This window comes from Mesoplodon bidens (assembly GCF_964165515.1).
Source record: "Mesoplodon bidens genome assembly, chromosome: 3".
NCBI lineage: Eukaryota > Metazoa > Chordata > Mammalia > Artiodactyla > Ziphiidae > Mesoplodon > Mesoplodon bidens.
In genome coordinates this window covers 95,179,822-95,192,737 of record NC_138178.1, presented here as the reverse complement: position 1 = coordinate 95,192,737, position 12,916 = coordinate 95,179,822, and the positions used below count along the sequence as shown (strand labels likewise).

At 42.9% G+C, this 12,916-nt stretch overlaps 1 protein-coding gene across 2 annotated transcripts in view; it reads left to right on the top strand.

The window, feature by feature from the left end:
* The window catches only part of EIF2AK4 (eukaryotic translation initiation factor 2 alpha kinase 4), a 112,630-nt gene that overhangs the window by 43,482 nt on the left and 56,232 nt on the right, over positions 1-12,916 (top strand). For both annotated transcript variants that reach the window (XM_081230198.1, XM_081230199.1), the window contains 2 exons: positions 4,310-4,416; positions 5,024-5,181. In XM_081230198.1, the coding sequence (XP_081086324.1) occupies positions 4,310-4,416; positions 5,024-5,181 (265 nt within the window). The remainder of the gene's footprint in view (positions 1-4,309; positions 4,417-5,023; positions 5,182-12,916) is intronic.

Here is a 12,916-nt window from a genome sequence, read left to right as displayed (position 1 = left end):
ATCAATCATGCCTTTGTAGTGAAGCCTCCATTAAAAGCCAAAAAGGACAGGGTTCAGAGAGCTTCCGGGTTGGTGAACACATGGAGGTGCTGGGTAGGTGGCGGCCCAGAGAGGGCAAGAAAGCTCCAAGGCTCTTCCCACATACCCCTATGCATCTCTTCCGTCTGGCTGTTTCTGAGTTATAGCCCTTTACATTAAGCTGGTAACCTAGTGAGTAAAATGTTTTTGAGTTCTATGAACTGCTCTAGCAAATTAATTGAACCCAGGGAGAAGGTCGTCGGAATCTCCGGTCACAGCCTGGACTTGCTATTGGTGTCCCAAGTGGGGATGGGGAGGACAGTCTCATAAGACTGAGCCCTTAACCTGTGTGATCTGATGCTCTCTCCAGGTAGATAGTGTCAGAATTGAGTTGAACATATGACACCCAACTGGTGTTGGGGAATTGCCTGTTGGTGTGGAGAAACAGCCCCTCCCCTCAGTAGAATTGGGTGGAGAACCTTGTATGTGGTCAAATGAAAAAAGCAAGTTGAAGAATAATATGTACAGGATGATGTCATTTTTAAAAAATCAGTATCCACAAATTAAAACTTTATCTTTTGCTTGGACGTTTGTCCAAGACTTTATCCTTACCAGTAGTGTTTTAATATTTGGAATGAGAAAGTATTCATGTGTTACTGATGTAATTAAAAATTAATTTTAAAAAATGGTTATGAAGAACCTAGGGGCAGGACAGGAATAAAGACGCAGATGTAGAGAATGGACTTGAGGACACGGGGAGGGGGAAGGGTAAGCTGGGGCGAAGTGAGAGAGTGGCATGGACATATATACACTACCAAATGTAAAATAGATAGCTAGTGGGAAGCAGCCGCATAGCACACGGAGAGCAGCTCATGCTTTGTGACCACGTAATGGGGTGGGATAGGGAGGAAGGGAGGGAGACGCAAGAGGGAGGAGATATAGGGATATATGTATAGGTATAGCTTATTCACTTTGCTTGCTCTTTAGTTCTTCTAGGTCCTTGTTAAACGTTTCTTCTATTTTGTCTATTCTATTTCCAAGCTTTTGGATCATCTTTACTATCATTCTGAATTCTTTTTCAGGTAGACTGCCTATTTCCTCTTCATTTATTAGGTCTGGTGGGTTTTTACCTTGCTCCTTCATCTGCTGTGTGTTTTTCTGTCTTCTCATTTTGCTTAACTTACTGTGTTTGGGGTCTCCTTTTCGCAGGCTGCAGGTTCGTAGTTCCCGTTGTTTTTGGTGTCTGTCCCCAGTGGCTAAGGTTGGTTCAGTGGGTTGTGTAGGCTTCCTGGTGAAGAGGACTAGTGCTTGTGTTCTGGTGGATGAGGCTGGATCTTGTCTTTCTGGTGGGCAGGTCCACGTCTGGTGGTGTGTTTGGGGGTGTCTGTGGCTTTATTATGATTTTAGGCAGCCTCTCTGCTAATGGATGGGGCTGTGTTCCTGTCTTGCTAGTTGTTTGGCATAGGGTGTCCAACACTGTAGCTTGCTGGTCGTTGAGTGAAGCTGGGTGTTGGTGTTGAGACGGAGATCTCTGGGAGATTTTCGCAGTTTGATATTACGTGGAGCTGGGAGGTCTCTTGTGGACCAGTGCCCTGAAGTTGGCTCTCCCACCTCAGTGGCACAGCACTGACTCCTGGCTGGAGCACCAAGAGCCTTTCATCCACACACCTCAGAATAAAAGAGAGAAAAAATAGAAAGAAAGAAAGAAAGGATAAAATAAAATAAAGTTATTAAAATAAAAAATAAGAAAAAAAATTAAAAAGTAAAAAAAAAACAAAAAAACGGATGGACAGACCCCTAGGACAAATGGTGAAAGCAAAGCTATACAGACAAAAATCACACACAGAAGCATACACATACACACTCACAAAAAGAGAAAAAGGGGAAAAAATAATATATCTTTGCTCCCAAAGTCCGCCTCCTCAATTTGGGATGATTCGTTGTCTATTTAGGTATTCCACAGTTGCAGGTACATCAGGTTGACTGTGGAGATTTAATCCGCTGCTCCCGAGGCTGCTGGGAGAGATTTCCCTTTCTCTTCTTTGTTCGAACAGCTCCCGGGGTTCAGGTTTGGATTTGGACCCTCCTCTGCATGTAGGTCGCCTGAGGGCGTCTGTTCTTCGCTCAGACAGGATGGGGTTAAAGGAGCCGCTGATTCGGGGGCTCTGGCTCACTCAGGCCCGGGGGAGGGAGCGGTACGGATGCGGGGCGAGCCTGCGGCGGCAGAGGCCGGCGTGACGTTGCACCAGCCGGAGGCGCGCCGTGCGGTTCTCCCGGGAAAGTTGTCCCTGGATCCCGGGACCCTGGCCGTGGCGGGCCGCACAGGGTCTCGGGAGGGGAGGTGTGGATAGTGACCTGTGCTCGCACACAGGCTTCTTGGTGGCGGCAGCAGCAGCCCTAGCGTCTCATGCCCGGCTCTGGGGTCCGCGCTGTTAGCCGCAGCCCGCGCCCGTCTCTGGAGCTCCTTTAAGCAGCGCTCTTTATCCCCTCTCCTCACGCAGCACAAAACAAAGAGGGAAGAAAAAGTCTCTTGCCTCTCCAGCAGTTCCAGACCTTTTCCCAGACTCCCTCCTGGCTAGCTGTGGCACACCAGCCCCTTCAAGCTGTGTTCACGCCGCCAACCCCAGTCCTCTCCCTGGGATCCGACCGAAGCCCTAGCCTCAGCTCCCAGCCCCGCCCGCCCCGGTGGCCGAGCAGACAAGCCTTTTGGGCTGGTGAGTGCCGGTCGGCACCGATTCTCTGTGCGGGAATCTCTCCGGTTTGCCTTCCGCACCCCTGTTGCTGCGCTCTCCTCCGTGACTCCGAAGCTTTCCCCTGCCACCACCCGCAGTCTCCGCCCGCGAAGGGGCTTCTAGTGTGTGGAAACCTTTCCTCCTTCACGGCTCCCTCCCACTGGTGCAGGTCCCGTCCCTATTCTTTGTCTCTATTTATTCTTTTTTCTTTTGCCCTACCCAGGTACGTGGGGAGTTTCTTGCCTTTTGGGAGGTCTGAGGTCTTCTGCCAGCGTTCAGTAGGTGTTCTGTAGGAGTTGTTCCACGTGTAGATGTATTTCTGATGTATCTGTGGCGAGGAAGGTGATCTCCGCGTCTTACTCTTCCTCCATCTTGAAGCTCCTCCCTCACTTTGTTATAAAGCAGAAACTAACACACCATTGTAAAGCAATTATACTCCAATAAAGATGTTAAAATAAATAAAAATTAATTTTAAATTTAGGGGAAAATACAGTATCTTATACAAATGCTTTTATTGCAGTCTTTTCTTGCCCTCTCAAAGTATGAAATTAGGAGTGCTTTACTTTTTAGTGCTGTGACATGAAAAAATTAAATGTTACCCTTTATGATAGTTGCTGTCACCAATTTATAGGTGTACATTTAAGTTCATAGTTCACAGTGATGGTTGATTGTTTTAAATACCTTTTTATAATTAGGGTCAGGTGCTACTTCGGTCATTGTTATGAAAGCCAACCAACTTATTAGATTAGTTAGAACAGTGATTCTCAGACTTTCTTGTGTATTGAAACCACCTGGAGAACTTGTTAAAGCACAGATTACTGCAAAAAACCCCAGAGTTGCTGATGTACTAGGACTGGGGTGGAGAATTTGTATTTCTAACAAATTCCCAGGTGATACTGATGCTGCTGGTCAGGGACCCCACTTTGAAAAACACTGGGTTAAAGGTATGGCTTGTTTTCATTCATTAAAAAAATTGTTTGTTAGAACATTAAACAGAAAGTTAGTAGGCTCAAGGAATGATAATTAAAAGAAACTAGGTGATAAAATGTAGGGCTTTTAAGAAGTTGTTCTTAATTGTTACCAACATACTTCCAACTGTGATGAGCAGGCTTCATCTAAAGTTTATCATATTGGGCCCAGGCCCTGCATCAGCTATCTGATTTGCTTTTCCTTTGGGAACTTTTATTTATGACTGTTCCCCAAAAACGCTTAGCTTAGCATGGCAATTCATTAAGCTGTTAGTGGGAGTGAAAATTCATGACCTACTTGTGCTATCTTATCCTAGACTTTTAAAAATATTGTTCCATGAGCATCAGTCTTCTTGCCTCTAGAGACTGTACTTTTTTTTTTAATTCCCCCACTTATATGCAGCCTGGTGCTCAGCATGTAAATCCTGCAAGAATGTTTATTAAATTCACTTATGAGCACATTTTGGCCCATAGTAACATGAATTCTCTAATGTGTAGCTTTTAAAAATAAACCCATAGTTAAAAGCCTTGGATTAATTAGTTTAGCATTTATTTTGTGCATCACTGAGATTCTTTTTTCCTCTCACTGAGGTGTGTCTGCTTAGATGACAAGGAAAGATGGAGTCCTCAGCAGCTGTTAAAACACAGCTTTATAAATCCTCAGCCAAAAATACCTTTACTGGAACAAAGTCCCGAAGGTGAGTCTGTTACCGTTCTTTTCTGATAGCGTATTTAACATAAATTATTTTGAAGGTATACGTAAACCTAAGACTGGAAAGGACTGCATGGATCATTTATTTTATCCGTTTTATGCTGAGCTATACATAAATCCATTCATTCAGTGTCCTGTATACATGGAAGTGTTTTGCCATCCTGGTTTTTCCCGCCTCTTCTGATGGAGTGTCTGGTGGTGGAGCCTCTTAGTGTGGGGTAAACCTTCTCATCATGTCACCCTTATTACTGCCTTGGAACTAGATTTCCCTGCTGTTACTCAAGTAGCAGATGCAGGAGCCTCAACAGAGACTGGAATGATCAAGAAACCTGGGTTTGGCTTCTGGCTCTGTCATTCGGTCATTTCTTTACTCTCAGTTACCCCTACCTGTAAACTTGGGCTAACTGTATATTTCTACCTACTTTAAGGAGGACAAGGTGAGGAAAGTATTAAAGAGTCTGCCAGGTAAGAGGTACTTTTTAAAACTCCTTGGTTGGGGCCCTTTCCTCCTGTGTTTGCATTGTCATTGGATGTTGCAGCTCTTCCTCTGTTTTTAAAGCCTCAGTTGCCTCTTACCTTTTGTTTTATCTCAGATTCTGGAGGACAAGATTACGTGGAGACTGTTATTCCTAGCAACCAACTACACAGTGCTGCCTTCTTCAGTGAGACACAGAGACAGTTTTCCCGCTACTTCATTGAGTTTGAAGAATTACAGCTTCTTGGCAAAGGAGCTTTTGGAGCTGTCATCAAGGTGCGATACAGAGTTGTCGCCAGTCCCTTTTAAAGCTCTTCCTGTTCCATTTCTGCATACTTAAGGACTTCTATTTTGAGAGTAGGGAGGGAAGTGAATATGACCATTTGAAACAATAATCATCTTCCCCTTCGTGGAGTTAAAGGCTTTATTTAAAGTTACACTAGAACACATCATTCCTCTTCCCTTGCTTGATGTAGTGTGTTAACGTGAAAACCACATGATTATAACTGCGCTTCAAGTTGAGTCACGACCTCTGCATGAAGAACGTTTTTGTATGCTTTGGTTTAGAAAGAAAATTGTTCTCTTTTTCTCCCATTTGCTTTTACAGTTGCTGTAGCTAAGAGGGTTACAGGGTTAGAACTGAGATGGAATTCAAACTGAGAAATGGCCCCAGATGGTCTTGATGGCTTTTATTTTCGAGCTATTACTGAGATGGAAAACTAGTGATGTGTTATTTTGTCGTTGTTTGTTTCTTTGTAAGGATTTAAAAAAATTTTTTTAACATCTTTATTGGAGTATAACTGCTTTACAATTGTGTGTTAGTTTCTGCTTTATAACAGAGTGAATCAGTTATACATATACATATACCCCATATCTCTTCCCTCTTGCATCTCCCTCCCTCCCACCCTCTCTATCCCACCCCTCCAGGTGGTCACAAAGCACCAAGCTGATCTCCCTGTGCTATGCAGCTGCTTCCCACTAGCTATCGGTTTTACATTTGGTAGTGTATACGTGTCCATGCCACTCTCTCACTTTGTCGCATCTTACCCTTCCCCCTCCCTGTATCCTCAAGTCCATTCTCTAGTAGGTCTGCATCTTTATTCCCGTCTTGCCCTAGGTTCTTCATGACCATTTTTTTGTTTGTTTTTTAGATTCCATATATATGTGTTAGCACACGGTATTTGTTTTTCTCTTTCTGACTTACTTCACTCTGTATGACAGTCTCTAAGTCCATCCACCTCACTACAAATAACTCAATATCATTTCTTTTTCTGGCTGAGTAATATTCCATTGTATATATGTGCCACATCTTTCTTATCCATTCATCTGTTGATGGACACTTAGGTTGCTTCCATGTCCTGGCTATTGTAAATAGAGCTGCAATGAACACTGTGGTACATGACTCTTTCTGGATTATAGTTTTCTCAGGGTATATGCCCAGCAGTGGGATTGCTGAGTCGTATGGTAGTTCTATTTTTAGTTTTTTAAGGAACCTCCATACTGTTCTCCATAGTGGCTGTATCAGTTTACATTCCCACCAACAGTGCAAGAGGGTTCTTCCCTTTTCCCCACACCCTCTCCAGCATTTATTGTTTGTAGATTTTTTGATGATGGCCATTCTGACCAGTGTGAGATGATATCTCATCGTAGTTTTGATTTGCATTTCTCTAATGATTAATGATGTTGAGCATTCTTTCATGTGTTTGTTGGCAATCTGTATATCTTCTTTGGAGAAATGTCTATTTAGGTCTTCTGCCCATTTTTTTTTATTAGTTTCTGCTTTATAACAAAGTGAATCAGTCATACATATACATCTGTTCCCACATCCCTTCCCTCTTGCATCTCCCTCCCTCCCACCCTCCCTATCCCACCCCTCCAGGCGGTCACAAAGCACCGGGCTGATCTCCCTGTGCTATGCGGCTGCTTCCCACTATCTATCTACCTTACATTTGGTACTATATATATGTCCATGCCTCACTTTCGCTTTGTCACAGCTTACCCTTCCCCTCCCCATATCCTCAAGTCCATTCTCTAGTAGGTCTGTGTCTTTATTCCTGTCTTACCCCTATGTTCTTCATGACATTTTTTTTTCTTAAGTTCCATATATATGTGTCAGCATACAGTATTTGTCTTTCTCTTTCTGACTTACTTCACTCTGTATGACAGGCTCTAGGTCCATCTCTGGTAGCATCTTTAGAATTCTCTATGTATAGTATCATGTCATCTGCAAACAATGACAGCTTTACTTCTTCTTTTCTGATTTGGATTCCTTTTATTTCTTTTTCTTCTCTGATCACCGTGGCTAAAACTTCCAAAACTATGTTGAATAATAGTGGTGACAGTGGGCAACCTTGTCTTGTTCCTGATCCTAGTGGAAATGGTTTCAGTTTTTCACCATTGAGAACGATGTTGGCTATGGGTTTGTTATATATGGCCTTTATTATGTTGAGGTAAGTTCCCTCTATGCCTACTTTCTGGAGGTTTTTATCATAAATGGGTGTTGAATTTTGTCGAAAGCTTTCTCTGCATCTATTGAGATGATCATATGGTTTTTCTCCTTCAATTTGTTAATACGGTGTATCACATTGATTGATTTGCTTATATTGAAGAATCCTTACATTCCTGGGATAAACCCCACTTGACCATGGTGTATGATCCTTTAATGTGCTGTTGGATTCTGTTTGCTAGTATTTTGTTGAGGATTTTTGCATCTGTGTTCATAAGTGATATTGGCCTGTAGTTTTCTCTCTTTGTGACATCTTTGTCTGGTTTTGGTATCAGGGTGGTGGTGGCCTCGTAAAATGAGTTTGGGAGTGTTCCTCCCTCTGCTGTATTTTGGAAGAGTTTGAGAAGGATAGGTGTTAGCTCTTCTCTAAATGTTTGATAGAATTCACCTTTAAAGCCATCTGTTTCTAGGCTTTTGTTTGTTGGAAGATTTTTAATCACAGTTTCAATTTCAGTGCTTGTGATTGGCCTCTTCATATTTTCTATTTCTTCCTGGTTCAGTCTTGAAAGGTTGTGCATTTCTAAGAATTTGTCCATTTCTTCCAGGTTGTCCATTTTATTGGCATATAGCTGCTTGTAGTAATCTCTCATGACCCTGTGTATTTCTGCAGTGTCAGTTGTTACTTCTCCTTTTTCATTGCTAATTCTATTGATTTGAGTCTTCTCCCTTTTTTTCTTGATGAGTCTGGCTAAAAGCTTATCAATTTTGTTTATCTTCTCAAAGAACCAGCTTTTAGTTTTATTGATCTTTCCTATCGTTTCCTTCATTTCTTTTTCATTTATTTCTGATCTGATCTTTATGATTTCTTTCCTTCTGCTAACTTTGGGGGTTTTTTGTTCTTCTTTCTCTGATTGCTTTAGGTGTAAGATTAGGTTGTTTATTTGAAGTGTTTCTTGTTTCTTAAGGTAGGATTGTATTGCTGTAAACTTCCCTCTTAGAACTGCTTTTGCTGCATCCCATAGGTTTTGGGTCATCGTGTTTTCATTGTCATTTGTTTCTAGGTATTTTTTTATTTCCTCTTTGATTTCTTCAGTGATCTCTTGGTTATTATGTAGTGTATTATTTAGTCTCCATGTGTTTCTATTTGTTACAGATTTTTTTCCTGTAATTGATATCTAGTCTCATAGCATTGTGGTCAGAAAAGATACTTGATACGATTTCATTTTTCTTCAATTTACCAAGGCTTGACTTGTGACCCAAGATATGATCTATCCTGGAGAATGTTCCATGAGCACTTGAGAAGAAAGTGTATTCTGTTGTTTTTGGATGGAATGTCCTATAAATATCAATTAAGTCCACCTTGTTTAATGTATCATTTACAGCTTGTTTTTCTTTATTTATTTTCATTTTCGATGATCTGTCCATTGGTGAAAGTGGGGTGTTTAAGTCCCCTACTATGATTGTGTTACTGTCAATTTCCCCCTTTTTTTTTTTTTTTTTTTTTTGCGGTACGCGGGCCTCTCACTGTTGTGGCCTTTCCCGTTGCGGAGCACAGGCTCTGGACGCGCAGGCTTAGCGGCCATGGCTCACAGGCGCAGCCGCTCCGCGGCATGTGGGATCTTCCCGGACCTGGGCACGAACCCGTGTCCCCTGCATCGGCAGACGGACTCTCAACCACTGCGCCACCAGGGAAGCCCCCGATTTCCCCTTTTATGGCTGTTAGTATTTGCCTTATGTATTGAGGTACTCCTATGTTGGGTGCATAAATATTTACAATTGTTATATCTTCTTCTTAGATTGATCCCTTGATCATTATGTAGTGTCCTTCTTTGTCTCTTGTAATAGTCTTTGTTTCAAAGTCATTTTTTCTGATATGAGAATTGCTACTCCAGCTTTCTTTTGATTTCCATTTGCATGGAATATCTTTTTCCATCCCCTCACTTTCAGTCTGTATGTGTCCCTAGGTCTGAAGTGGGTCTCTTGTAGACAGCATATATATGGATCTTGTTTTTGTATCCATTCAGCCAGTCTATGTCTTTTGGTTGGAGCATTTAATCCATTTACATTTAAGGTAATTATTGATATGTATGTTCCTATTACCATTTTCTTAATTGTTTTGGGTTTGTTATTGTAGGTCTTTCCCTTCTCTTGTGTTTCCTACCTAGAGAAGTTCCTTTAGCATTTGTTGTAAAGCTGGCTTGGTGGTGCTGAATTCTCTTAGCTTTTGCTTGTCTGTAAAGGTTTTAATTTCTCCATCAAATCTGAATGAGATCCTTGCTGGGTAATCTTGGTTGTAGGTTTTTCCCCTTCATCACTTTAAATATGTCCTGCCATTCCCTTCTGGCTTGCAGAGTTTCTGCTGAAAGATCAGCTGTTAACCTTATGGAGATTCCCTTGTATGTTATTTGTTGTTTTTCCCTTGCTGCTTTTAATATTTTTTCTTTTTATTTAATTTTTGATAGTTTGATTAATATGTGTCTTGGTGTGTTTCTCCTTGGATTTATCCTGTATGGGACTCTCTGTGCTTCCTGGACTTAACTATTTCCTTTCCCATATTAGGGAAGTTTTCAACTATAATCTCTTCAAATATTTTCTCAGTATCTTTCTTTTTCTCTTCTTCTTCTGGGACCCCTATAATTCGAATGTTGATGCGTTTAATGTTGTCCCAGAGGTCTCTGAGACTGTCCTCAATTCTTTTCATTCTTTTTTCTTTATTCTGCCCTGTAGTAGTTATTTCCACTATTTTCTCTTCCAGGTCACTTATCCGTTCTTTTGCCTCAGTTATTCTGCTATTGATCCCATCTAGAGAATTTTTAATTTCATTTATTGTGTTGTTCATCACTGTTTATTTGCTCTTTAGTTCTTCTAGGTCCTTGTTAAACGTTTCTTTTATTTTCTCCATTCTATTTCCAAGATTTTGGATCATCTTTACTATCATTATTCTGAATTCTTTTTCAGGTAGACTGCCTATTTCCTCTTCATTTGTTAGGTCTCGTGGGTTTTTACCTTCCTCCTTCATCTGCTGTGTGTTTCGCTGTCTTCTCATTTTGCTTAACTTACTGTGTTTGGGGTCTCCTTTTCACAGGCTGCACCTTCATAGTTCCTGTTGTTTTTGGTGTCTGCCCCCAGTGGCTAAGGCTGGTTCAGTGGGTTGTGTAGGCTTGCTGGTGGAGGGCACTAGTGCCTGTGTTCTGGTGGATGAGGCTGGATCTTGTCTTTCCGGTGGGCAGGTCGACATCTGGTGTTGTGTTTTGGGGTGTCTGTGGCTGTATTATGATTTTAGGAAGCCTCTCTGCTAATGGATGGGGCTGTGTTCCTGTGTTGCTAGTTGTTTGGCATAGGGTGTCCAGCACTATAGCTTGCTGGTCGTTGAGTGGAGCTGGGTCTTGGCGTTGAGATGGAGATCTCTGGGAGATTTTGACTGTTTGGAGCTGGGTGGTCTCTTGTGGACAAATGTCCTGAAGTTGGCTCTCCCACCTCAGAGGCACAGCCCTGACACCTGGCTGGAGCACCAAGAGCTTGTCATCCACACGGCTCAGAATAAAAGGGAGAAAAAAAAAGAAAGAAAGAAGATAAAATTAAATTTAAAAGTTATTAAAATAAAAATTAATTATTTAAAAAAATGTTTTTTAAGTAATAAAAGAAAGAAAAAGAAGAGAGCAACCAAAGCACAAAACAAATCCACCAATGATAACAAGCACTAAAAAGTATACTAAAAAAAAACCCAGACAGACCGAACCCTAGGAGAAATGGTAAAAGCAAAGCTATACAGACAAAATCACACACAGAAGCATACACATACACACTCACAAAAAGAGAAAAAGGGAAAAATATATATATATCGTTGCTCCCAAAGTCCACCTCCTCAATTTGGGATGATTCATTGTCTATTCACGTTTTCCAGAGGTGCAGGGTACATCAAGTTGATTGTGGAGATTTAATCTGCTGCTCCTGAGGCTGCTGGGAGAGATTTCCCTTTCTCTTCTTTGTTCGCACAGCTCCTGGGGTTCAGCTTTGGATTTGGACCTGCCTCTGCATGTAGGTCACCTGAGGGCGTCTGTTCTTCTCTCAGACGGGACGGGGTTAAAGGAGCAGCTGATTCGGGGGCTCTGGCTGACTCAGGCCGGGGGGTAGGGAGGGTTACAGAGTGCGGGGCGAGAGGCCAGTATGACATTGCAGCAGCCTGAGGCGTGCCGTGTGTTCTCCCGGGGAAGTTGTCCCTGGGTCACGGGACCCTGGCCGTGGTGGGCTGCACAGGCTCCCAGGAGGGGAGGTGTGGATAATGACCTGTGCTTGCACACAGGGTTCTTCGTGGCTGCAGCAGCAGCCTTAGCGTCTCATGCCCGTCTCTGCGGTCCAGGCTGTTAGCCGCGGCTCGCCCCCGTCTCTGGAGCTCCTTTAAGCGGTGCTCCTAATCCCCTCTCCTTGCGCACCAGGAAACAAAGAGGCAAGAAAAAGTCTCTTGTCTCTTCAGCAGCTCCAGACTTTTTCCCGGACTCCCTCCGGGCTAGCTGTGGCGCACTAGCCCCCTTCAGGCTGTGTGCGTGCAGCCAACCCCAGTCCTCTCTCTGGAATCCGACCAAGCCCGAGCCTCAGCTCCCAGCCCCGCCCGCCCCTTTGGGCGAGCAGACAAGCCTCTCGGGCTGGTGAGTGCTGGTCGGCACCGATCCTCTGTGCGGGAATCTCTCGGCTTTGCCCTCCGCAGCACTGTTGCTGCGATATCCTCCGTGGCTCCAAAGCTTCCCCCCGCCGCCACCCGCAGTCTCCGCCCGGGAAAGGCCTTCCTAGTGTGTGGAAACCTTTCCTCCTTCACAGCTCCCTCCCACTGGTGCAGGTTCCGTCCCCATTCTTTTGTCTGTTTTTTCTTTTGCCCTACCCAGGTACGTGGGGAGTTTCTTGCCTTTTGGGAGGTCTGAGGTCTTCTGCCCGCGTTCAGTAGGTATTCTGTAGGAGTTGTTCCACATGTAGATGTATTTCTGATGTATTTGTGGGGAGGATGGTGATCTCCACATCTTACTCTTCCACCATCTTGAAGCTGCTCCATGATGCATTATTAAGGTGTGCTGCTGTTAGGTCTTCCCTTCCTTATTCCAGGCTATTTCGGCAACTTTTATTATCATCTGCCCCTTAAGAGAGAGTTTTCAACTCTTTTTGTGTAATTTAAGTATTTTGTTTGAATTTAAGGGTCCCAGATTACTGTTATCAAATCCAAATGAGATATGTCACCCTACCCATAGGAAAGTAGCACACCATCAATAGGGCATGAGTCTGTTTAGGATTCTGAGAGTATTATTAGGAAGCATTACCTATATCACTGTGGAAGACCTTTTACATTGAAAAAAGAATTACATTAGTTTTTCTACAGAAAGACAAACTTAAGCAGGTTTTCCAAAAGAAAGCCGTAATATCATGGGAAATTTTCAACTTTCTTCTTGAAAGTATAGATATTACGTTTAGGTGATTAAATAGATCTATTTTGGGCAGACAGATATCCTGATCAGGTAACCATACTTATCTTTAAGAGGCGTGGATGATTAAAGTTTATATTATCCCTTTAACTCACAC